Source organism: Conger conger, chromosome 18, assembly GCF_963514075.1.
Source record: "Conger conger chromosome 18, fConCon1.1, whole genome shotgun sequence".
NCBI lineage: Eukaryota > Metazoa > Chordata > Actinopteri > Anguilliformes > Congridae > Conger > Conger conger.
The window spans coordinates 9,870,001-9,895,000 of record NC_083777.1 but is presented as its reverse complement, the minus strand read 5'-3'; the positions used below and the strand labels follow the sequence as shown (position 1 = coordinate 9,895,000).

The window sequence follows — 25,000 nt, the reverse complement described above, 5'->3', positions numbered from 1 at the left end:
AGCCTTGAAGCGCTTGCTGACTCTCCCACAGAGGTTTGCCCGTTGGTAAACATCAGCCGTCATCCATCGGTATCGATTATGGCTGCCATAATTGGCCGGCCATAGCGTCTCATCACATTACATTAATGGCATTTGGCAGCCGCTCTTATCCAGAGCGACTTACAGTTGATTAGACTAAGCAGGAGACAATGTTCCCCTGGAGCAATGCAGGGTTAAGGGCCTTGCTCAAGGGCCCAACGGCTGTGCGGATCTTATTGTGGCTACACCGGGGATCGAACCACCGACCTTGCGGGTCCCAGGCATGTACCTTAAACACTACGCTACAGGCCGCCCCTGTATCGCCCAGGAAGGAAAGGATCTGGTTGGCTGCGGTGACCCCCTACTGGCCAATCGGATGCCTGCTGTCCACAGGAAGTGTCCTCCGCTGACTCAGGTCCACACAAGCTGAAACCCGCCTCTGAAATGGAGCAGTGGCTCCTTCGCTGCTTCCAACTATTTGTCCTTCTACTTTTCAGGACGTTTTCAGACGTTACCGCCCAAGAGACGCAGCTTCGCTCAAATTAAACTGTCTCGCCGATTACAACGAGATTCATTTCATGACTCGACAGCTTTAAGGTAAAAGATACTGGAGATGGAGCTGAAGCGCTGGGTCTGACCGTGCCAGTTTGTGCGTCCCATGGAGGGAAGCCAATTCGGGCGCAGGGTCGCTTGGGGAGGGGGAGCTGCGGTCGGCAGGGGTTTCCCAGCCTCGTAACCGAAACGGCCAGTGGACTGTAGAGTGAACAGCATGTTCTAATCTGCACCCTTCCAAACTGACTAACTGTTCACTCAACAGCAATGGGACATGCTCACAGGCTAAACATAAAAAAGGAGGCTTGCTCCAAACTTGGTTTGTAAATATAAATCTAAGAGCAGTTGTCTGGCAGTTGGAGGGTTGCCGGGTCGATCCCGCCCTGGGCGTGTCAAACTGCTCCTGACGAGCTGGTTGGAGCCTTGCACGGCAGCCAATCGCCGTCGGTGTGTGTGTGTGAGAGCGTGTGTATGTATTTGAATGGGAAGCATCGATTATACAGCGTGTTGGATGAAGCCGCTATATAAACGCAGACATTGACCATCTACCGGACACCTTAAAGAAAGGGTACAAAACAGGCACATATCAGGTCACACACACAAAGGAGCATCACAGAGAGCTCCCTCCCCATAACCACACACAGGCCCAGTTAAACAGAACTCACAATCCAGGCCAACGCCAACGGCAGCGTGCCCTCTCAGAAACAGAGTGCGTTTCCTCTCAGGACGCGACAGTGACCCCTCTGACCGGACAGAACCGGACAGAACCAGGCCGTAGAGGAGCAGAGGCCACAGGGTTTAAGGGGAGACGGACAGGGGGCTGAAGAGGAGGCATTTATTCCTTTTTTTCTGACGATCTTCAGCAACAAGAGCAATATTGATCCGGCGGGCGGGCGGGCGGAGGAGAAGAGGAGCACGGGGCCACACAGCTGTGGGCTGGGGCCGCATAAGCCAAGATTAAGCTAAAGTTACCCCCTCTCTCTCCGCCATGTCATTCAAAACCTCTCCAGGCAACCGAGCAGAGGACAAAGCTCCTTTTGGGCCACCCTAATAAACACTATTAGCTCGGAGACATCAAACATGAAGGATTATGAGATTTTCAAAATTTGCGGTCCGCGGACTTCCTCACTCAAACAGGTACTCTTTCTGGAGATTACGCTACGATTTGTTTTCATTTTTCTCCAGTTTTTTTTCTTCTTTTTTTTTTTGCCTGCCTCTTCATTCTCTTGCTCCAAAAGAACTACAGTAATCCCTGGCAGATAAAACTAAGGACTTACAAAAAGGAAGATTACGAAGCGCTTTGTAAACCTTTTACAGCGGTCTGCGTGGGGACTGGAGAGCTCTCAAGTGCTTAACTGGTGAAGCACACACACAAAGGCTACAAGTGCCCAGAGCGGTGATACTGTAACCAGCTCAGGATACCGACTACTGTGTGTGTGTGTGTGTGTGTGTGTGAGAGTGTGTGTGTGTGTGTGTGTGTGTGAGAGAGTGTGTGTGTGTGTATGTGTGTGTGTGTGTATGTGAGAGAGTGTGTGTGTGTGTGTGTGTGTGTGTATGTGAGAGAGTGTGTGTGTGTGTGTATGTGTGTATGTGAGAGAGTGTGTGTGTGTGTGTATGTGAGTGTGTGTGTGTGTGTGTATGTGAGAGAGTGTGTGTGTGTGTGTGTGTGGGTGTGTGTATGTGTGTGTATGTGAGAGAGTGTGTGTGTGTGTGTGTGTGTCCGTGTGTATGTGAGAGAGTGTGTGTGTGTGTGTGTGTGTGAGAGAGTGTGTGTGTGTGTGTATGTGAGAGAGTGTGTGTGTGAGTGTGTTTGTGTGTCTGTATGTGTGTGAGTGTGTGTGTATGTGTATATGTGTGTGTGTCATATTGTGTGAGTGTGTCAGAGAGAGCGTGTGCGTGTCAGAGTCTGAGTGTGTGTGTGTCAGAGTGTGAGAGTGTGTATTTGTGTGTCAGAGAGAGCGTGTGTGGGTGTACGTGTGTGTGTGGATGGGTGTGTGGGTTTGTCAGACAGTGTGTGTGACAGTGTGTGAGTGTGTATGTTTCAGAGAGTGTGTATGTTTTTAGTGTGTGCGTGTGTGTATGTACGTGTGTATGTGCACGTGTGTGTGTGTAAATACATACTGTGCGTCTCCATATGTATGCATACCGTAAGGTAATGAGTGTGTGTGTGTGTGTGTGTGTGTGTGTGTGTGTGTGGGTTCTCCAGGGCCACACTGGACAGACTCAATATTAGATTGCAGCATTTTAAAGCAAAATATAAGTTAACCTTAATAAATGACATAAATGACATATTGCAAATACTACATACAAACCCAGAATTATCCATCTTCTTCCCAACTCCATCTCCAGCTCTTTCTCAGTACACACAGAACCCTACCCGACCTGACCCGCTAGAAGGAGTAACCAGAACAAAATCGGACAGAGGCCGTAGTGTTAAAAACAAAACAAAACAAACCTGCCATGGGCTTTACAGCTCAAATGCACAGGCACACAACCATGCATACGCCAGTACTTATTTGAAAAATCTTTCAAAAGTTTTGGGATTATTTGAGAAGAAGTCTGTGAAAAGTCAGACCCCGATGTTCTCAAGGCCAGGGAGAGGACAGGTGCACCGTGGTCCAGGACTGGGGGGGGGGGAAAGGTTAACTTATTACTTTCTTACCTCCCTCTCTCCCCTTCTGGACTTGACCGAGTCGGTGGGTATTTTTTATCAGACTGGAAGATTTAAAGGTTAAAAGGCGCGGGGCTGTCAGTGAGGTCCCAGGCAGCCCCTGGCTGTGCTGACAGCTCTGGGCCTGAAAGCCTGCCTCCGACTCCGCTTGCTGGGATTTACGCTCTCCTCTGCGCGGGATACCCGCTACCGCCAATATCCAATATCACTTACCAAACAAAGAGAGAAGAAAAGGGGGTGTGGGGGGGTTGAACAGTCATGCGCCCCCCCCCCCCCCCTTGAGGATTATTCTCCTTACGTTTCACAGGCTGCCCCAGCAGGCCACATTAGAGCCTTTGTGCCCCCCCACCCTTCATTAACACAGAGCAGGGCTGGCCAACTGACCGGTGCCCTCAGCCCACCTGTACAGACACACTACCCCCCCCCCCCCCCCGCAATCCCTCAGCCCACCTGTACAGACACACTGACCCCCCCCAGCCCACCTGTACAGACACACTACCCCCTCCCTCAGCCCACCTGTACAGACACACTGACCCCCCCCTCAGCCCACCTGTACAGACACACTGACCCCCCTCAGCCCACCTGTACAGACACACTGACCCCCCCCAGCCCACCTGTACAGACACACTGACCCCCCCCAGCCCACCTGTACAGACACACTGACCCCCCTCAGCCCACCTGTACAGACACACTGACCCCCCTCAGCCCACCTGTACAGACACACTACCCCCCCCTTAGCTCACCTGTACAGACACACTACCCCCCCGCTCAGCCCACCTGTACAGACACACTACCCCCCCCTTAGCTCACCTGTACAGACACACTGACCCCCCCCTCCCTCAGCCCACCTGTACAGACACACTACCCCCCCAATCCCTCAGCCCACATGTACAGACACACTACCCCCCCAATCCCTCAGCCCACATGTACAGACACACTACCCCCCCAATCCCTCAGCCCACATGTACAGACACACTACCCCCCCAATCCCTCAGCTCACATGTACAGACACACTACCCCCCCCAATCCCTCAGCCGACATGTACAGACACACTGACCCCTCCATCCCTTCCCCCTCCCGCTTGCTTGGACACGCTGTGTACCTCGATCAGGGGTGTCAAACTCCAGTCCTGGAGGGCTGCAGTGTCTGCTGGTATTTGTGGTTTCCTTTCAATCAGCAGCCAATTAAGGCCTTGAGAACAAGGTGTATGAGAGACGTTGCTCACTAGTACCAGAGCTGTTGGCTCCAGTCAGGTAGGTGTTTTAGCCACCCCTTGCCAAATCAATGGCAACAATACGATAAAAATACAGTCAATAAATTCTCCCCACAAGAAAATGTAGTCGCAATCTGTGTTTTGTCTTCATCTAATGTCTCCCCTTGTGCTGATTATTTAAAGTTATAGTGAAATTCACACAATACTTAATACTTTGTGGATGGATCAGGGACACTCTCTCCTCTTAGTGCACCTGGACGACTTCATGCCCATATAAGGGCTTCCTGTCTCCCTCCTGAAAATTGTAGACCAAGGTGGTGCCCAAAAACACGACTTCAGCGGTTCAAATGCTTTTTCAACCTCGACAGTCTGGAGGACCACTGCTCACCCCTCACAGAGGGCGAGAGGGACAACTCAAGGCCAGAAAATGCACCTCTTCCAAACTTTTAATTTAAAATGGCGGCATCGAGACAGCCATAAACCCCGCGTCGCTTTGACGTGAACACCGGGGGCCACACTCTTCAAGCAAATTTTCCTGACAAAGTGAAACGGGGCCTGGAGAAGGCGGCGTTCTCGCGGGCCCCCCTCCCCCCTTTAGCTGTGGCCCCCACGCTCCCGGGGAAGCAGGGACCACGAGGCTTGACGGAAACCTTCTGCCACCCAATTAAGAAACACTGGAGCCTCTCCGCGAACTCAATTAAATCGCGTTCCTTTAATTAATTCAATTTACGCAGAGCGCTTCGGAAGAAGGGGGGAAAAAAAAGAGAAATCACGGAAAACAAAGCTCGCAAATTAAAAGGAACAATGTTGACCCCGCGACTCCCATTTTGTCTTCTCAGGGCTCTTGTAATGTAATTTAATTTCGACTCATTTGATTAATTGAGGACAACATGCACATTGTCACATGCGCATATACTTTGCGTGGGATGCATTTAACGAGATATATTCAGTGTCGCACTCCTGCAAGCGAAAAATGTTACTGCATAAAACAATTTCCTGAAATGTAACGGCACTTAAAACGCAGTGATGCAGAAATATGAAATATGCTGCATCCCAAAAGGCTTGCATGACTGCTTCCTGTAAAGAGGTTCATTTGCACAATGATAATAATTTTAAAGGATCGATGTACACTGCTTTGTGTATTCCGTGCAATAATCACGAGGAAGGCAGGTACTCCACAAGGGCAGTGTTTAAGAGCTTAACAGAGCACCACCAGATAAATCAATTCTCTTCTCTGAAAAGCACTATCAGTGATACAGTGGCTATCATACAGTGCTTCCTCACAGGAAGTTCTACATGGCGATAAAGGAAACACAAATCTGAGGGGTTTTTTTTGTGGTGGAAACTTCTGGAAAGATAATCCAGGAGAGAATCCCACAGGTGAGGGAAGCTCATTCTTAATAAAACTGAAGCCATGCATGTGGCAGAAAACCTGCTCAGAGCGTGTTCTGCTCAAATCAGAACAGCCCGCCTGCATTACTCTTTTAGAATGAACCCCCAGCAACTTTATTTTCACAACACACAGATGCAAGCACCTCTTCCAAACGTCGCCCTCGATATCTCACTCGACGTGATGTTTAAAACGGCAACGTGCGGACAGTCAAATACAGAAGTTTCTAGACGGAATTTGAAACACTTTTTTTTTTAGTTGAAACTCACTCACCCGTCAGCAGGGGGCAGCAGTGAGGAGTTATGACTGGATACAGGCCCAAGACCAGACAAAACGGTTGTGACTGCAGTCGTCATGGTGATTCACTGGGGGACTCCAACAAATCATAGAGACCACCTCAGGCCAAAAGGCCGGGAGAGTGAAAGATTGAGAGAGCTCATAAAAAGGTTTGATCTTCTTCGCACCGCTCCTGTCACCCTGTTTGACGGGGCGGAGACGATTAAGGCTCCAAAACTTGCCAAAACAAACAGCTTCTTGGGGGATAAAAAAAACAGAAACACTCGCTCTCGTGAAGAGGTCTGTCGGCACTAAGGCCGGGGAGGGATTACGCGGGAGACACCGCGCTTAAGAAACCAGCGCTAAGCTCTCCCGTCTGGGACGCGCTAGCAGACCGGCCCCGGAAGGTGTGATGGAGTAGCGGTTGAGGAGATTCCCGGCTCTCCAGGAAAGGGCGGATCTCGCAGGTCAGCACAGAGAAGATGGGAAGGGGAGTCCAGTATCCAGACCAGTACTGGATGTATTTGGGCCCTTCTCATTCAGGCATGCTACCTGGCAACCTTGTCCAACTATAAAAAAATGTACTTTGAGGACAGATGTGAGTAAGTATCCTGCTTTTTCGCTAGCAGAATTAGCAAGACGGTTCATCGGGTCTGAGTTCGATTCAGCCAGTTCAGGAGAATAACTGACCTTCAGTTTATTACTTGAAAAACCCCAATAGTCAACTACTGCCATTTCTCAGTCAATGTTCAGAAATGCGCTGTACAGACACTGAGCTGAACTCCAGGGCTCATCCTTGCCTGTGCTGAGGCGCGCACAAACGGGCAGAGCAGACAGGGGGCAGCGGAGAGCTCCGGGGCCAGTTCTACCCTCTGCATCTCCAGCCCAGTGAAGAAGACGTAAGCAGCAGGGTGATCAGCGGCGCACGCCGCCTCCCCTCTCAGCCCCGCGCCGCGCTGCGTCTCAGAGGGCCTGGACAATGGAGCGGCGCGGGCGCTCCCGACGACAGGTGGTGGCGGGCGAACACGGCCGGAGGCCCAGGCCCGGCCTCCCGTCCCGGGGCAAACTGATGCTTCAGCTGCCCCGCTTGGCAAGGAGCCCACACCCCGCACGGGGCATCCCGGGGCAGTGGGCTGCCGTCAGAGGTACAGGCAAACCCCCCCACCTAATACCCTCCAGCAGGACTAATCTGTTCGTGTAAGCTACACGGACAGAAAAGATATGTATAAAAAGTATCCGAATAAAAAGGATAAATATTTAACAAGTGATGCATATAATGTGTGATTTTTTACCACAAACACTTCTGCCATCATGTGAAAAGCGCCTTCTGAAAGCCGACTTGGCTAAGAGTATTGAATAAATACATTGTAAAGCTGTAAAATGATGCCTTGAACAGTGCAGTATTAGTTTCTATCACACAAAAACAGGAGTAGGGGATACCATGCCTTGATGATATGCAAATATACGTATACCAAGTACGACATTACTTGTAATAATTTTAAAAGTACTTTGTGTTCAAAATGACTAAAAACTAAATGAAAAACAGGAAGCAAGCAGAAAGGCTCTTTTAAAACAAATTTAAATGTGGCTGTATGAAATACATTTCGATATTCATTTTTAAAAAGCTGAAAAAATAAATAGCTTTTTCCTTTTCTTGTTTCGAGGCCGGAGGGCTAGAATTACATTACATCATGTTGAAAATTGTTCACGGTTCCCAAGCGCAATATCTGCATCTACTAGCCCATACCCCGTCTCCGTAAACCCTTAAGAGGGAAGGAGCAGAGACACAAACAAAATAAAGATGAACATAATCCCTTTTAAAAAGTAGGATGTCTTCATATTAAATAAACATGAGGTGAAAAAACTGTTTATTATATACAGGACGTTTTTTTTTCCCCCTTGCATACCTGCTGGGAAGTTAAGCGCGCTATTGTGCCGTTTTAAACATTACCATTTCCCATTACGTTCCCGGATTACACTCGCCACTATAAGGAAGGGGGAAGGAAAAAAACCTCCCCTCTTCCTCTTAATGCGTGTTTGGGGTCCTTCAGCCAAAACACAAACACGGCCTCCTCGTACGGAGAGGCTGCCGCTGCAGGGAGGGCCATCAACAACCGCCACACGTTCAAAGCCGGCAGCATCTGTTACCGCCGGGCCCTGTCGCAGGGAAACGTCTCCGGCTTAATCCTTTTTGACTTTATTCATGCAAAGGTCATCTCCAGTTCTGCGGGAGGAAGGGGCTGCGGCGGAGGCCGGGTTCCCGGCGTACGGGGGCCGGAGCGGACGGTAATCCCCCCAGAGCCGGGGAGGGGAGAGAGAGAGGAGCGTGTGCGCTATCTGTCCGCGAGTGGCTCGGTGTGTATGAAAAGCCCTTTCACGCGCCTCGCGATGTGACAGGACCCCGTACGCCGGGGCGCGCTGCCGGCCGCGCCGCTCTCCGCCGCCCGCCCGATTGTGCGACAACAGAAAGGGGAGAAAAACAGCCTTTCAAGGCGCCGTAAACAAAATCGGGGGAGAGCGGGTCATAAATACGAATGAATAAATCACCGAACGGACACGGAGGCCGGGGAACGCGGTTATGGACACAATGGAAGGGAAAACGCGGTTATCTGCGCGGAGGAATCAAACGGACGAAAGGGATCCGCGCAGGGCCGCGTCCCGAAGCCGCGCAGCGATATCGCATTCCGCCGCACAATCCCCACTTCACAACGACGGCCGCTACGCTTTCCACAGCGGTTACGACCCCCGCAAGAGCGTCCTTTCTGATACACCGCAACAATGCCGCGTTGAAAATCGTATAAACGCTTAAATTTAATGCGAGATTATCATCAAATTTAGACGAGGGTCACATTTCGACATGAATCCCAAAGCCTACATGCATTGTCCAATACGTATACACACAGAAAGGTATACATGAAATGTTTACATGATAAACTTTGGGGTTATTTTTCATATCCTACCTCACCCTCTTCACAGACCTGATGCCCCCCCCCCTATCCACCCATCCCCCACCCTACCCAAAATCCCCCCCTACCCCATCACAGGCCAGTGAGTCAGGGTAATTAAAGCTGTTTAGGACCAGGAGGCTCCTCATCCAGTTACACACAAGTGCGGTTGGGTGATAAACCCTCGCGCCATAATTAAATATGGGCTACATTACCGCTCCGAAACAGAAACAGAGCCACGGAGGGGAGTAAAGCTGGCCCTTGTGATCAGCCCAGTGGAGTTAAGCTGGCTGTGTTTAAGAGCTGGGCCTTGCCGGGGCCCCGCGCCCCATTCACACGCACTGGGCTGTCTCTCTCCCTGCCTGTGTGGCCAGCACCCGTTTAATTACATCCAGCAACGCGCTGGAAAAAATAAATACATGAATAAATAAATAAATACATATATTCAAATAGGCTGGGGGGCCCATGCGAGACGCTGGTGTAGGGGGGTTAAAAAAAACCCCTAAAGGCTGAGGGCGTCCCTGCCCGACTGTTGGATTGTTTGATGGGTTTGTGTTGGATTGTTCAGAAAGGTTTGTGTCGGACTGTTCAGATGGGTCTGTGTTGGTCTGTTTGGATGGGCTCACGTCCGATTGTTCAGAAGGGTCTGTGTCGGACTTTTTGGATTTTGGATGGGTTTGTGTCCAATTGTTCAGAAAGGTTTGTGTCGGACTGTTCCGATGGGTTTGCATGGGACTGTTACAGGAATACGGGAAGGCAACAGGGAACGATATCACATACAGTAAGAAATTCTGAATGAAAAATTACTTCGCTAAACCGGCATGAAGTTAATGATGATTGGCAGGTAAGCATTTGAAATATACTATTTCATTTAGCTGGTGCTAATATCGTACCTTTATTACAAGCCCAGTTCATTATCCATTATATTACACTGCTACCACATATCATAAGAATAAACCAAAAAGCCCCCTATGATGACCACCCTGTGGCTTACCACCCCTCAAACCTCAACAAAACAGTTCATTACACCCTTTTTAAGATCCAGCACAAGCTGCATTGTAGCAGCTATTTAACACACCATTGCACAGAAACATGACTACTTTGAGATGCAACATTAGGGACCTTTATAAAATTACACCATTTAGCCAATAATGTGGAAGGAATACGACGTAGTAGAGCAGATAATCATGACATTACAGGGGGCTCGGTAAGGCCAGGGGTTTATTTGAACTGAAATATAAAGAGTGTGCACCATGGAAGTGGACAAAAAAAGGGTAAATATTGTTTGTTCACGTTGCTGTGGACCCCCCTGGTACTCCATGTTAAAAAAAGGGTAAGTATTGTTTGTTCACGTTGCTGTGGACCCCCCTGGTACTCCATGTTAAAAAAAGGGTAAGTATTGTTTGTTCACGTTGCTGTGGACCCCCCTGGTACTCCATGTTAAAAAAAGGGTAAGTATTGTTTGTTCACGTTGCTGTGGACCCCCCTGGTACTCCATGCTAACCCCAGTTTAGCCTCGGGGCTGGGCTCTCACCTTGGGGGAGGCGGAGGCCAGCTCTCTCCCCACTGCAGACGCTACAGCGGTGGGCACGCCCGTGGGCCTCTCGGGGGCCGTCTTTGGTGCCGGCGGGGCGGGGGCCGGGGCGGGCGGAGTGGGGGCCGCCCTCTTCTGCCTCCTCTCCACGCTGAGGTCCGGGGAGGGGCGCGAGGCCCCGGCAGGGCTGGAGGACCTGGGCTCGAAGAAGGGGTTGGACCTGTGTGGACACAGAACGGGGGGTTACCCGATCATGGCCTGGTTTAAAGGATCTATCTGCGTCAGGAGAGCCTTGGACCGATCACTCATCTCACAGTGCAGCACACACCTCACCAACACTGTGAGCGTTCCCAAGAGTTTCACAGTTTCAGTCATCATATGATAACAATATTTTATTACGATAATGAGACGTGAGGCTCTTTCCAATGGCTTATTTTTACGTCCTTGAATCCTTTCCTTGCATTCTTTCCTAGGTCTTTAGCTCCACCCATTGGAGGAAGCAAGGGAAGGACATAAGGACAGAGGAATTGAGGAAACGGAACATCGGTGCTCTTTCAAGCATTAATTCAATCACAGATGTGGCAGAATCCATAGGTTGCCTGTTGGTCACGCAATTACAAAAAAATACTTTGGCAAAAGGATGCACTTCCTAGGTGCTTCCTAGCTCAAGCAGATTTTGGGATGCCAGGCTTCCTACCAAAAATGTAAAATGAATTTCAAAACCCGGGTGGCCTGTCTGGAGGGTAAGATTACTCTTAACATTTAAAGGAGGTCCAAGTTGTCTCCTTAATCAGACCCCACTGCATTCTACAGTGGTAAGCTCTGGCAGGAAGGGAATCCGGTCAAATCACTAAAACAGCAGAAATTCTGCAACCTCATGCGAATACGCGAGTGATTTCCCATAATCCCTCACTCACTCCTCGAGCTGCTCCTCCCGCGCCCGGGCGGTTTGGGCGTAGAGGTACTTGCTCATGTCCACGGGCCCGACGTTCCTCCGCTGGGCGGGTTTGGGGGGGGACTCCCCCGCCCGGCCGTCCCCCCAGCCCCTCTCCGGCCGCGGCTCCCGCTCCGGTCCCGGTTCCGGCTCCGGTTCGTCAAACGGGTTGAGGTACTCCGGAGCCTGGGGCTCGGCCTCGTAGAAAGGGTTGGAGGACTCCTGGTCAAAGAAGAGCTCCTCGTCCTTCTCCCTGGCCTGGAAGGAGGGTCTGCAGACGGGCTCTGCCGAAACACAGAACAGGAGAGCAGTAGGGAGGTTGGAGGAGGTCACGGTGGCTGCAAAACATGGTGATGCAACGACAATACGCTTCCAGCCTGGTAAATATCAAACTGTCCAAACACTTAAACAAACAAGAACAGCCATCACTGCCCTTACATTCATAGATACATGTGTACTCAATGTTTTCCTTGACATGACAGTGTTCGCCCGCTGATGTTTGTTCAATGACAGCATGTCCACACCGATGCAAACAATGGAACATGCTATCGCATAACATAAGCCCGCCGGTCTCCCACGAACACCACACAACATCAAAAGGCTGCACAACCCGATAGCGTTCACGTGGCGAAAACGCATTGAACTGCCTATCGATCCATCAGCGGCCGGGTCGTTAGATTAGCGGGGACATCCATGTGAGACAGCATGGAGTTTTCTCGCTTGGCTGGGTACGGTTTAACCGCGCGCGGGATCCCGGTCGAACAGTCGGGCGTCTGCAAATCCCCGCTGGTGTTAAACAAAGCATGAGCAAGTGAAGGTAAAACTTGCTATTATTGGACTGGCCCCTTATGCAGGAAGCAGTGTCTATGTAAACTGGAAACGGTTCTGTGCTGTCAGAAGACTGTAGCTGTCTCAAACACTGATTAAGGACTCCAGTCTACATATCTGACAGGGCTACTGCTAGACTCATCAAATACTTTCACATGGGGGACCATGGAAGAGAAAGGGAACATCCAGACCTGACCACCTAACATAATTGCACAAGTATCAGAGTGTGAACAAGTTAGAACACAATTCATATTATTCACAATGTTTCAAACAAATTATCCAGAAAACAATAAGCACATCAAATGTGTGAAATAATTATTTGAGAACTAGTGTATCATTAAATTTACTAAATTGTAGAAATTGTCAAGGAGTATACAGTATGGTATTACAATAGCCAGAGATCAGGGCTGAACTTTAGATTCCCTGGTAGTGCACTGCCAAAGGGTATGAGGAAATTCTCAGCTGTATGTATGCAAAAATGTAACACACACACACACACACACGCACGCACACACACACACACACACACACACACACACACACACACTCGCACACACACACAGACACACACGCACGCACTCACTCACACACACTCACACACCTGTATGTTTTGTTTCTCTGCAAACCTATTATGCATGAAAATCCCAGCAGATCAGCAGTTTCTGAGATACTGAAACCACCCTGTCTGGCACCAACAATCATTCCACGGTCAAAGTCACTTAAACCACATTTCTTCCCCATTTGGACATTTGCTGTGGAAAACAGCTGAACCGCTTGACTATGTCTGCATGTTTTTAAGCATTTAGTTGCTGCCACATCATTGGCGAATTATACATTTGCATTAACAAGCCGGTGTGCAGGTCTACCTAATACAGTGATCACTGGGTGTATATTTACAGACATGTACCCTCCCCTATAAAAACCTCACAGCATACAGCATATGCTGAAGCATCCTTGCTACAGTTCAGATAGTTCCGGTGAGTTCCGGTTACGTCAGCGGAAACGCATTTCCACAGTTCAGCGTGAGGTCGGAAAAGCTCACCTTCCTCGTCAGGATCCCCAAACGGGTTGAGTTCGGCGGGGTCGTGGGGGTCATCAAAGGGGTTGAGCTCGGCCGTGTCGTGGGGGTCGTCAAAGGGGTTGAGCTCTGCGGGGTCGTCAAAGGGGTTGGTGCTCATGCCGGAAGCAAGATCCTCGTCCTCCAGGAAGTTCAGCTTGCTGATGAGCTCTGTGTTGGAGTCATGGCGTCCCCAAAAAAAAGGCAGAGAGGGAGGTTGCTACACCACAAGAGAGGCAACAGCACAGCGAAAACACACGGCTCCTTCACAACCAGTGCGGATGAGGGGGGGAAAAAACGAACCCAAAAATAAATAATAAACAAAAATATATAATCTCTGCACTTTGGAGTGAACCAGATCCAAGTCTTCAGCAGTGAAGTAATATTTGCAGGTGTTGCCAGCGCGCTATTATTCCCGGTTTTTCATCTGTAGCGTGACTCAGACGCTGACCCACCCCCTGCCTCCCTCCTCCCTGCCCCCCCCCCCCCCCCCCCCCCCGTCAGTCCCAGCGGGGGAGGTGCTGACCCCCCCCGGGCGTGTTTGCTGGCGGTGCGTTCGTTGAGTGCTGCGGAACACATCGCGTCTCGACGGCGTGTCTCAGATAAGAGGTGTGGCATTCCTCCAGTAGCGGCAGGCGCTAGCCGCGGCACTCTGGGCCTTATTAGGCCTGCGCCACTGGGACCGCTGCACTGGGAGAGCGGGCACTTAGGCCCAGCTTCCCTCTGTCTCCGCATACCGCAGCAGAACCAGCCAACACTGCCAGCCTTTCCTCACAATTCACCTCTGTGGGAAATTACACAACTGTTACAGTGACAGCGTGAATCAGGGGTGCCCATTCTTATCCGAAAATGGCCAGGGTGGGTACAGGGTTTTGCTTTCGCCCAGCATACTGACACCTGATTCAACTAATCCACTAATCGTGGTCAATTAATCGATCAATACCTTGATTAAGCAGAATCAGGTGTTGGTGCTGGGCTGCACCCATGCCAGCCTATTTCAGAGGGGATTGGACACCCCTGGTTTGAATAATGGGAGCTTGTGTAAGGCTACTGCAACATGCCCATCAGTTAGGTTGTGTTTAAATGAAACCCATCATTTTACATATGCCTGTTCAGCCCTATTCATCACGCAAGACAATTACCCATTCAACATTCCACATTTCACAAGGGCTTTGTTCTTTATCCCAAAGCCTCAGTTTTTATGTGATTGTGGAAGAGGCAGATGTTTTTTTTAGGTTTTGAATTTGAAACCTGCCTTTTTTCTTTTTTTTTTTTTTTGGTTCACCAACCAATGATGTGAAGCCAGGTCCTGCAGGACGAGGAAGTGCGTTTGCTTCCTTTGTTTTTTCGTTTGGGGTCGGTTCACTTCAAACAGCAGACGGTCAGGCCAGAGAGAGGAGAGGGGGAGGGGGGAGAGGGGAGGGGAGGGCTGGGGAGGGTGGATGGAGCGAAAGAGCTAACGCCAAAAATAAAAAGAACAGCGAACAGAGAGGATCTTATCTGATGACAAACAGCAACACGGATTTTGGCAACAAGACCACAGGACCACACCACACCGCACCAGCATGGGAATGGCGGTTTTAGGAGGGGGGGGGGGGGGCAGGCGGGGTGGGAGGGAGGGGGGAGGAAGAGGATGAAAGCTCATAGACCTTCAGAAGAGCTGGCCGACTTAGCGGACGGCTTATTCGCTTGCTTTAGGCAGTCATCAGGATCCTCATCTAAGCTGCTGAGGGCATTCAACTGCTTTACTATTTCTGCAAAAAGAGCCAATCGGGGAGAGCGGTCAGCACACCGGAGACCAGGGCAGAGCAGGCCCGGTCCAATCAGGAGCCGTTCCTCAGCGATGTCACGCGTCCATTCCGCCGTCACAACGTTCGCGGTTGTGAAAAGCGGGATAGCTTCTCCGGCACCCGGAGATCCCTCTGAAACTCTGCAGGAAGCTGTCAGTGGATCACATTACGGAAGCGCGATTCGCATCACGAACAGAACATGTAAAAAAATAAAGATGAAAGCAGCGTGAGATCGAGCGTGCGTGCAACGACCCCAGCTTTCCCGTTGGCTGCGGACGCGTGACGGGAATAGCGTGCGGGAAGCCGTGCGGAGATTCCCGGCGTTCCCAGAACTAGGGAACGCCGATCCCGGGAGTGTGCGTAGCCGAAGCAGCGTGCGGAAGACTCGGAAACGAGAAGACGCAGAAAGAGTTAACGGAGAGAGACCACGTTAAAAACTGCGAAATGCTGAAAATGAACCAAACGAGCGAAAATAAAAATAGCAATAATATATAGGCATGTCAGTAAAGAAAAAAGTGGATTTGAAAACGCGGTGCCTCCTCAGTCGTGAAATTGATGTCCCCGTGCGAGCGGCGTGCGATGTGTGATATTCGGGAGCACCGAGAGGCAGCCATGGGTCAGGACACAGCCACAGCATGATGGGGTGGAGCTCCAGGCACAGCCCTGCTCAAGCTTTCCATTAAAATCCATCACTCAACCAAAAAACGCCTGAGAACACATTCATACTCATTCATACTCATTCATACTCATTCATACACATACATACACATACACAGTCATACACATACATACACACATACATACACATACACACACATACGTACACATACATACACATGCACATACATACACATACAAACACATACACACAAATACACACATACATACACATACATACACATGCACATACATACACATACACACACATACATACACATACATACACATGCACATACATACACATTCATACACATACATACACATGCACATACATACACATATACACACATTCATACACATACAAACACATTCATACACATAAATATGCATACATATACACTTGGGGACGAGAGCATCAGTTTTGTAACAAACACAACCAGGACGTGCTTGTGTTATTATCATACCTTTTTCCTGTAAAAAAATAGTGAAGGATTTTGAGAGACGTCTATCCGATTGTTATACAGTCTGGGAGACTCCCCCCCTCCCCTCTGCAAGGCTAAACCAGCACAACTCTAACAGTTATTGTGCAATCTGTATGCATTCAGTCTGGCCCTGCCCCCTTCTCTCTGATTGGATATAGCAATGAGTGGGTGGAGCACAGGTGCAGGTACACTGGAAACCCCTCCCCCGCTTTGGGCCAGGGAGCTGGCAGCCAATGAGAGGGGTTCTGTGGCCACCGGGCGTGGTCGGGAGGTGGGCAGTGCCACACTTCCAGTAACCGGGCGGGCAGGGTGCCACCTGGGCGGGGCTAAACCAGCACTGTGCCTCGACACTCTGCCCCTCCAGCTCCTCCCACGCCACACACACTTGTAGACACACACGTCCAATTTCATTCCTCTTCAAGGGGCCAGGGGGAAATTCTCCACATTTTCCCAAATGGGAATTTTTTTCTTGTTTTCTTAATTCTGTATGGAAAACATCTTTTTGCAGGCTGTGCTGCCTGAGACCGTATTTGTAAATGGCACTACATTTATGTATTTATTAATACTGCTACAAATGGTTTGTTTCATTTTACTGCAAACTGAATGAAAGTATCACATAAGCTAGACATACAGAAAGTTAAGTACAGGAGAGGATCAGTCAATGAGATGGTTTGGGACTGGTCAGAGACGGTTGAGCTACGTGATTTTGATTCTTCTTTATTTCTACTGGAGCCTCACAGTGCTGGCCAGCAGGCCTGGGCTGCTCCAGATCCCTGTGGGGGGCAGGGCTCCGCTCTCACCTGTGATCTTAGCAGCCTTCTCCTCCTGGTTCACCCGGTTCTCCTCGTCCTCCTCGTTCTCCTCCTCGAAGTCGTCCAGGTTGCCGATGTCGGCCTGCTTCATGCTCATCAGGCTGGCCAGGCTCTGCATGTCCTCGTCCCTGAGACGGCCAATCACAGCGCAGCCGTTTACCTTCGTCCCTCAGACAGCCAATCACAGTGCAACTATTTACCCTTGTCCCTGAGACAGCCAATCACAGCGCAACTGTTTACCCCTCGTCCCTGAGACGGCCAATCACAGCGCCACCATTTACCATCATCCCTCAGGCAGTCAATCACAGTGCAACTATTTACCCTTGTCCCTGAGACAGCCAATCACAGCGCAACTGTTTACCCCTCGTCCCTGAGACGGCCAATCAGAGTGCAACCGTTTACCCACGTCCCTGAGACGGCCAATCACAGAGCAGCCATTTACCCTCGTCCCTGAGACAGCCAATCACAGTGCAACTATTTACCCTTGTCCCTGAGACAGCCAATCACAGCGCAACTGTTTACCCTCGTCCCTGAGACGGCCAATCAGAGTGCAACCGTTTACCCACGTCCCTGAGACGGCCAATCACAGCGCAACCGTTTACCCTCATTCCTGAGACGGCCAATCACGGCACACCTATTTACCACATGCAACACATTCACATGGCAACATAACATAACCATCTGTGAACAGATGAAACAGGGCTAGCTGTAGTGCAATGTGAGAGTGGCCCACTGCTGCCTCAGGGAGAAGGGCCCTGCCGCTCGGTAGGGGCTGAGAACAATGTGTCCTTCATGGGCTTGTTCAGGGCATCAAACGGCACACATTCCTGCAGCTGCTGCACAAACGGCCAGAGAGAGATAACCGCCAAAGGATTAGCTTTCTCTCCTTCTCTCTGTCACCCCTCCATCTCTCCCGCTCTCTCCACCTGCGTCGTCGGGACTGCAGGTTTCAGCAGAAAAGCCGACCCGAACTCGTGTAATGGGGTTTATTTGTGAGCCGCTGACATCATCCCCGGAGGTCACGAGGTCAGCTACAGTCAGCCAGACCTGAGTTCCCAGAATCCTGTTGTAAACGACCACTCCGAATCTTTCCCACGAAGACTACATGTTACTAAACCAACCCACGGCACTGAGGCTGAAACTACCAGAGCGTTATCCGTAGACGGCCCCCGACACCGTGAAGTAAACATTGCACCCTTCAGCATCACGCTCTCCTGTTCTTCCGCACCAGAAGGTGCCAGGTAACGGTTTGGTTGCCGTGTGTGGCACACGCGTCCATAGACACGCCTCGGCTGGCTGCTGTGAGATTACGGGAGTTGAAACAATAATATCAGCGTCACACCAATAACTATGAGCACTGCACATGACGAGCCCTTGCCTAAACAAGCAGGTCTACCCAGCAGATTTAGTTACGACACTTCCCACTGTAATAATCACTCACTAATAATCCCATTACTCACTAATAACCCCAATACTCAATAATAATCCCTCTACTCACTAATAACCCCATTACTCACTAATAACCCCAATACTCACTAATAACCCCTCTAGTCACTAATAACCCCAATACTCACTAATAACCCCAATACTCACTAATAACCCCTCTATTCACTAATAACCCCAATACTCACTAATAATCCCTCTACTCACAAATAACCCCAATACTCACTAATAATCCCTCTACTCACTAATAACCCCAATACTCACTAATAATCCCTCTACTCACTAATAACCCCAATACTCACAAATAATCCCAACACTCACTAATAACCCCTCTACTCACTAATAATCCCACTACTCACAAATAATACCAATACTCACTAATAACCCAAATACTCACAAATAATCCCACGGTTCACAAATAGCCCCACTAATATAAAGTGAAATGTCACACTTTGAGAACACATTTCCCATTTTGTGAATTCCTGCTATGTGGGGGGGGGATATGGGGAAAAACAACAAATGGTCCAATATTAAAGTTATAATTTTTATTTTGGGCATTACCAATTTTTCTGCAGTATCAGGGTTGAATCTTCAAAAGCGGGTGTGTGCGTTTGTGTGTGTGTGTGTGTGTGTGTGTGTGTGATTGACCCACTCCATTCAAATTTAATTTAAGGTTCATTAACATCTCTGAATGACTGAACTGCAGCTGAAAGCCACGTGTTGTTACAGAACAGAGCCTGACACCCTAGAGAGTGCACAGGTAGGCAAACACACACACACACACGCACGCACGCACGCATGCACACACACACACATTAGACCACACAGCAGTCTGTGTAAAGAGAGTGTAAAGCCAGAGTCACAGCTTCAGGAATCAGCTAAACAAGAGAGGTCAGCAGGGAACAACAGAGGAGAAGAAAAACAGGGGGAAAGAACAATACAGAGAGGAGGGAGAGAAAGAGGGGAGAGGGAGAGAGAAAGAGGGGAGAGGGAGAGAGAAAGAGGGGACTGCTTAATACAGAGGAATGAACAGAATGTGTGGTATGCACCGGGAAGGTTAACTGAAGCGAGAGAAACAGAGAGAAACAGACAGACAGAGAGAGGGAAAGAGAGATGTAGTGAGGTGGGGGGGGGGGGGGTTACACACTAGCCTGATCTCCGTCTCTTACTGTCTAACTCTGCAGCCCTTGTAAATTTAATTAAAACCAGCCTTTAAAAAGCATAAACGGGGCCTCACACTCTGGTGTTAAATATGGACTGGGACTGGGCCAAAGGCTGGCAGCTCTGCCAGGTGACACACAATCCCCCCTGGGATGGGAGGTTTTCAGCTAACTGGGATGCTGGTGCCTCACTGCTCCACAGCGACCCCTACAGGCTGACTGGTCCACCCGTTAACCTACGCATGGAGCAAACGGTACTCCTCTGACTCATGTCTGTGAGCCTGAACTGCACTATGATAAGAAGCAGCAGCTGATCTCTCATGTACTTCAGCACACACCAGTCACTCTCCTGAATCAATAGCAGGGCCTACAGCAACTGGCACTGATGAAAAACTCAAACTAAATTTGGGGAGAAAAGCGGGAGGGAAGAATGTTTTTTAAAACAGAAGGTAGACATTTCGGAGACGTCAGCGAATGAACTCACGTGGCCTTGCCCTCGCGCAGGAAGATGCAGGAGAGGGAGAACTGGAGCGTGGCTGCGACCACCTTCTTGGACAGCGGCTTGAACTTGAGCTTGACGTCGGTCTGCGTGGGCATGGGGCTGGCGTACTGCTTCATGTTGATGCTGCTGGTGGCCAGGGCCTTCCGCCGGCCCGAGGGGGACTCCTGATAGGACGAGGACACCCGTCAATCATCCGTATTCCCCGCCCCCGCCACCTCCCAGCACGCCGCATGTTAAACTCCCCCCCCCCCCCGTTCATTTCCGTTCAGAGCTTTAGATGTAAAAATTAAATTGAGCTAAAGTATTATCCCGGGCCCACCTAAGCCCCTTTGTCAACACGCTAGCCGGCAGAGCAAACAGGCATTAGACAGGGAAGGCTGGCAGATCTTCTCCACCGCTCCACTCTGGGTCTATTAGAGCTGAGCTCTGGTGACAAGGCAGGGAGAGCAGCAGCGACCGCAGCACAAACACGCCGATTCTGCCACGGGCCAAACGTGGAATCAGAACTAAAGAAGAAGCATCTCTACATGAGGCTGGCCTTTTCCAAAATCTATTACCTGCCCAGCCCACAGAGACGGAGCCATAAACGCTGAGATTAGCGTATCTGTCCTTCTATGCACCATGTATAGTTCTGAGCTGAAGTACTTAGGTGTGCGACTGTTCGTTTTTGGTTGCACACATCATACGGTATTAAAGTCATTTCCACTGGACTTTGGACACTCATTGATCATGTATAACGGGCTAGATGAGTAACCCGCCAGACGCAACAGGATGTGCAGGATGTGGAACAGGCTTGCCAGGCAGGATAAAGGCCCATGAGCCCGCGGAGGTAAACACACAACACTGCAGCACACAGGCAGGGCGAGAGGCTGCACACACACGCTACACGCTACATGCTAAAGAGGGGCTCCGCTCCCCCCTCCCAATACAGGCTTTCCCATGGCAGGGTTTCAGGGGCTCGGGATGGGGGGGTTTAGGGTCCTATAGTGTGTCATGTGGGAATGGAAGGTGCCGGTAAAGGGTGCTGGATGAAAGCAGATAAAAGAGAACCCAAAGACAAACCGCTAATTAAAAGAAGCCGGGCTCCATTCTCATGGTGATGAACTTGACGTTCCGGCACTTGGTGCGCTCGTTGCCCCCCCCCCCCCCCCCGCCCCCCTTGCGGTTAGTCCCCCTAAATGAAGACATACAAGCGAGCTCATTAAAATAAAAAAAGCAGAAAAAAAAGCAACAAAATGCCCACAGCGGTCTCGGCCCGACGAGGGCAAACTCGCGTTTCGACTCGCCGAGCGGTCGCTCACGTCTCTCTCGCTCCCTCCGAAAAGCCCGGGGAATTCTCGCGGAGGGAAGAAAAGATTAATTACTAAAGGGAATTACTGGAGTCGCCTCTCCTCCAGCGCTAACCTTTGTTGTTGTTTTTCAGCGGCGGTGGCGGGCGGCGCGGCGGAGCGCTTTTTAACAGGCAGGTCGCGGCCGGGACCCCCAGGTGCGGCTCGGCGTTTTATCTCTGAATGAGGCACTTAACCCACGCCGCTTCGGTAAACACCGCCGATGCGCTTCTGGTTCAGACCCGCCCCGCGCTTCGTGAGGACAGCTATTGTTCGTCACCGGGCGATGGGCCGCTTTTTATTATTACATTCACGCCACAAAGAAAACGGTATGAAATTCCGAAATGACTTATTTTACTTCAAGTTAAAGAGACAACATAACATTTAATTTAGTAGCATTTTCATTTATTATTCCTTCATTAAAATCTTCTAAAAACATATTTAATACGACAAATGGGCAGACCAGTATAGAAAAAAAGTATAAACGTATGAGAATGGAATCAAGTAAACAAGCAGATGATGAAAGTGACAGTCTAAACTCTCGCAGGGCAGCATGGGAGAACCATGGCCTTGCTACTCTCTACCGCCCCCTACAGTAGGCGCTGGGTCATAGATTAAGATCTGTCCGTCAATGCGAGCGTTTGCATACTGTACACTGTGCAGTTAGCATGGACTAGGCCCGAGTGCACCAGGGACAGCCTGCTCCATGCCCTCCGATCACATGACCCGTGACATCATCATTCTGCAAAGACAGAGGAAAACCCTTTTTCCTCCACAAAGTCAAAAGGCATCAGGAATTTGGATACTCTGTGTATGTGGCATTGGGCTTTTTTATTTTTTTTATTTTTTTAATTTTAACATAATTTTTGGTAAACAAGATACTCTTTTTGAAACTGCATCCAGAGGTGCTGGGGTTCAGAGGCGTCTCCAGTGAAATGCCGACTTGGCAATCAACCCCAGAACATGAATAGTGTTCACGACCTGTCTGTAATCAACCCCTGAACATGAATAGTGTTCACGACCTGTCTGTAATCAACCCCAGAACATGAATAGTGTTCACGACCTGTCTGTAATCAACCCCTGAACATGAATAGTGTTCACAACCTGTCTGTAATCAACCCCTGAACATGAATAGTGTTCACGACCTGTCTGTAATCAACCCCTGAACATGAATAGTGTTCACGACCCGTCTGTAATCAACCCCAGAACATGAATAGTGCTCAGGCCCTGTCTGTAATCAACCCCAGAACATGAATAGTGCTTATGCCCCGTCTGTAATCAACCCCAGAACATGAATAGTGCTTATGCCCTGTCTGTAATCAACCCCAGAACATGAATAGTGCCGCGCAGGCTGAATGTGTGGAGCTCAATCACAGAGCCCGCGCAGGCTGAATGTGTGGAGCTCAATCACAGTGCCCGTGCAGGCTGAATGTGTGGAGCTCAATCACAGAGCCCGCGCAGGCTGAATGTGTGGAGCTCAATCACAGTGCCCGTGCAGGCTGAATGTGTGGAGCTCAATCACAGAGCAGCGCAGGCTGAATGTGTGGAGCTCAATCACAGAGTAGCGCTTGTTCCTGGACCCACTTCTTCTCGTTCTCTCATTTCGCCTCTGGGGTCTCCTTTTCTTTTCCCGCCATTTCTGTGAGTCGGTAGCACTGTGTGCCACTGCGGCCGGACGAACCCGCCGCCAAACTGCCACAGCAGAATGAAAACAAACTAAACCCTTCCAAGGAGCGGTATGGAACAGAAAAATGGCTTCAGAAATCTGCTCTCTCTTGGCATGAAAAAAAAAGCAAAGCTGTGACAACAGTGCTATTATTTTTTTGTTTATGGCACTGTTCTCTGGACACTGATGTGTGTGAAAACCCCAGGAGATCAGCAGAGATGCTCAAACCACCCTGTCTGGCACCAACTTTTTCCAGTCAAAGTCACTTACGGGGCGACATTGGCTCAGGTGGTTAGAGCAGTTGTCTGGCAGTCACAGGGTTGCCGGTTCAATCCCACTCTGGGTGCGTCAAAGTGTCCTTGAGCAAGACACCTAACCCCCAATTGCTGTTGAAGAGCTGGTAGGTGCTTGCATGGCAGCCAATCGCCGTCGGTGTGTGAGTGTGTGTATGAATGGGTGAATGAGAAGCAGCAATTGTACAGCACTTTGGATAAAGGCGCTATATTAAGTCCAACCATTTACCATTACCATTTACTTAGATCACATTTCTTCCCTATTCTGACATTTGGTCTGAAAAACAGCTGAACCTCTAGACCATGTCTGCCTGCTTTTATGCATTGAGTTGCTACCACATGATTTATTTGTATTATATTTTTTTATATTTGTATTAACAGGCTGGTGTACAGGTGTACCTAATAAAGTGTTGGGTGAGTGTACACAGATGTAACACGCTGCGTCTGACGTCTCCACACAGCTCCACGCCGCTCTCTCCACAGCCTTCAGTACCGCGGCGGCGTAATCTTATCGCCACGGATACAGGCCGATTCCCACCGATGTGCTACCTGCCCACCGCCGCACTGATACCAAACAGCTGCACCTGGGAGTGCTTCTGCCCCACCGAACCCCCCTCAAAACCCCACTGCCCCCCTAACCCCCACTGCCCCCTCAATACCCCACTGCCCCCCTAACCCCCACTGCCCCCTCAATACCCCACTGCCCCCTCAATACCCCACTGCCCCCTCAATACCCCACTGCCCCCCTAACCCCCACTGCCCCCCTAACCCCCACTGCCCCCCTAACCCCCACTGCCCCCTCAATACCCCACTGCCCCCCACAATACCCCACTGCCCCCTCAATACCCCACTGCCCCCCTAACCCCCACTGCCCCCTCAATACCCCCACTGCCCCCTCAATACCCCACTGCCCCCCACAATACCCCACTGCCCCCTCAATACCCCACTGCCCCCCTAACCCCCACTGCCCCCCTCAATACCCCACTGCCCCCTCAATACCCCACTGCCCCCCTAACCCCCACTGCCCCCCTAACCCCCACTGCCCCCCTAACCCCCACTGCCCCCCTAACCCCCACTGCCCCCTCAATACCCCACTGCCCCCCTAACCCCCACTGCCCCCTCAATACCCCACTGCCCCCCTAACCCCCACTGCCCCCTCAATACCCCACTGCCCCCTCAATACCCCCACTGCCCCCTCAATACCCCACTGCCCCCCTCAATACCCCCACTGCCCCCCACTGCCCCCTCAATACCCCCACTGCCCCCCTAACCCCAACTGTAGCAGGTCATATGGGATATAGGGCAGGGACTGGATCTCCTGTGGGAAATGAGGTGAATCACCAGGGGGAGATTGGAGGAAGAGCAGGAGAAGCCCCCTCCCACCCCCACCAGAGAGAGAGAGAGAGAGAGAGAGAGAGGGAGAGAGAGTGATATTGAGAGAGGGAG

At 50.4% G+C, this 25,000-nt stretch overlaps 1 protein-coding gene across 2 annotated transcripts in view; it reads right to left on the bottom strand.

The window, feature by feature from the left end:
• ehbp1 (EH domain binding protein 1) overlaps positions 1-25,000 on the bottom strand; it is a 159,103-nt gene that overhangs the window by 83,781 nt on the left and 50,322 nt on the right. Inside the window, exons 6-11 of one of the 2 annotated variants that reach the window (XM_061228057.1) lie at positions 20,250-20,431; positions 17,151-17,290; positions 15,068-15,172; positions 13,404-13,589; positions 11,517-11,817; positions 10,600-10,819 (exon numbers count right to left, since the gene is read on the bottom strand). In XM_061228057.1, coding sequence (XP_061084041.1) covers positions 10,600-10,819; positions 11,517-11,817; positions 13,404-13,589; positions 15,068-15,172; positions 17,151-17,290; positions 20,250-20,431 — 1,134 coding nt within the window. The remainder of the gene's footprint in view (positions 1-10,599; positions 10,820-11,516; positions 11,818-13,403; positions 13,590-15,067; positions 15,173-17,150; positions 17,291-20,249; positions 20,432-25,000) is intronic. The other variant, XM_061228058.1, reaches the window with a different exon arrangement.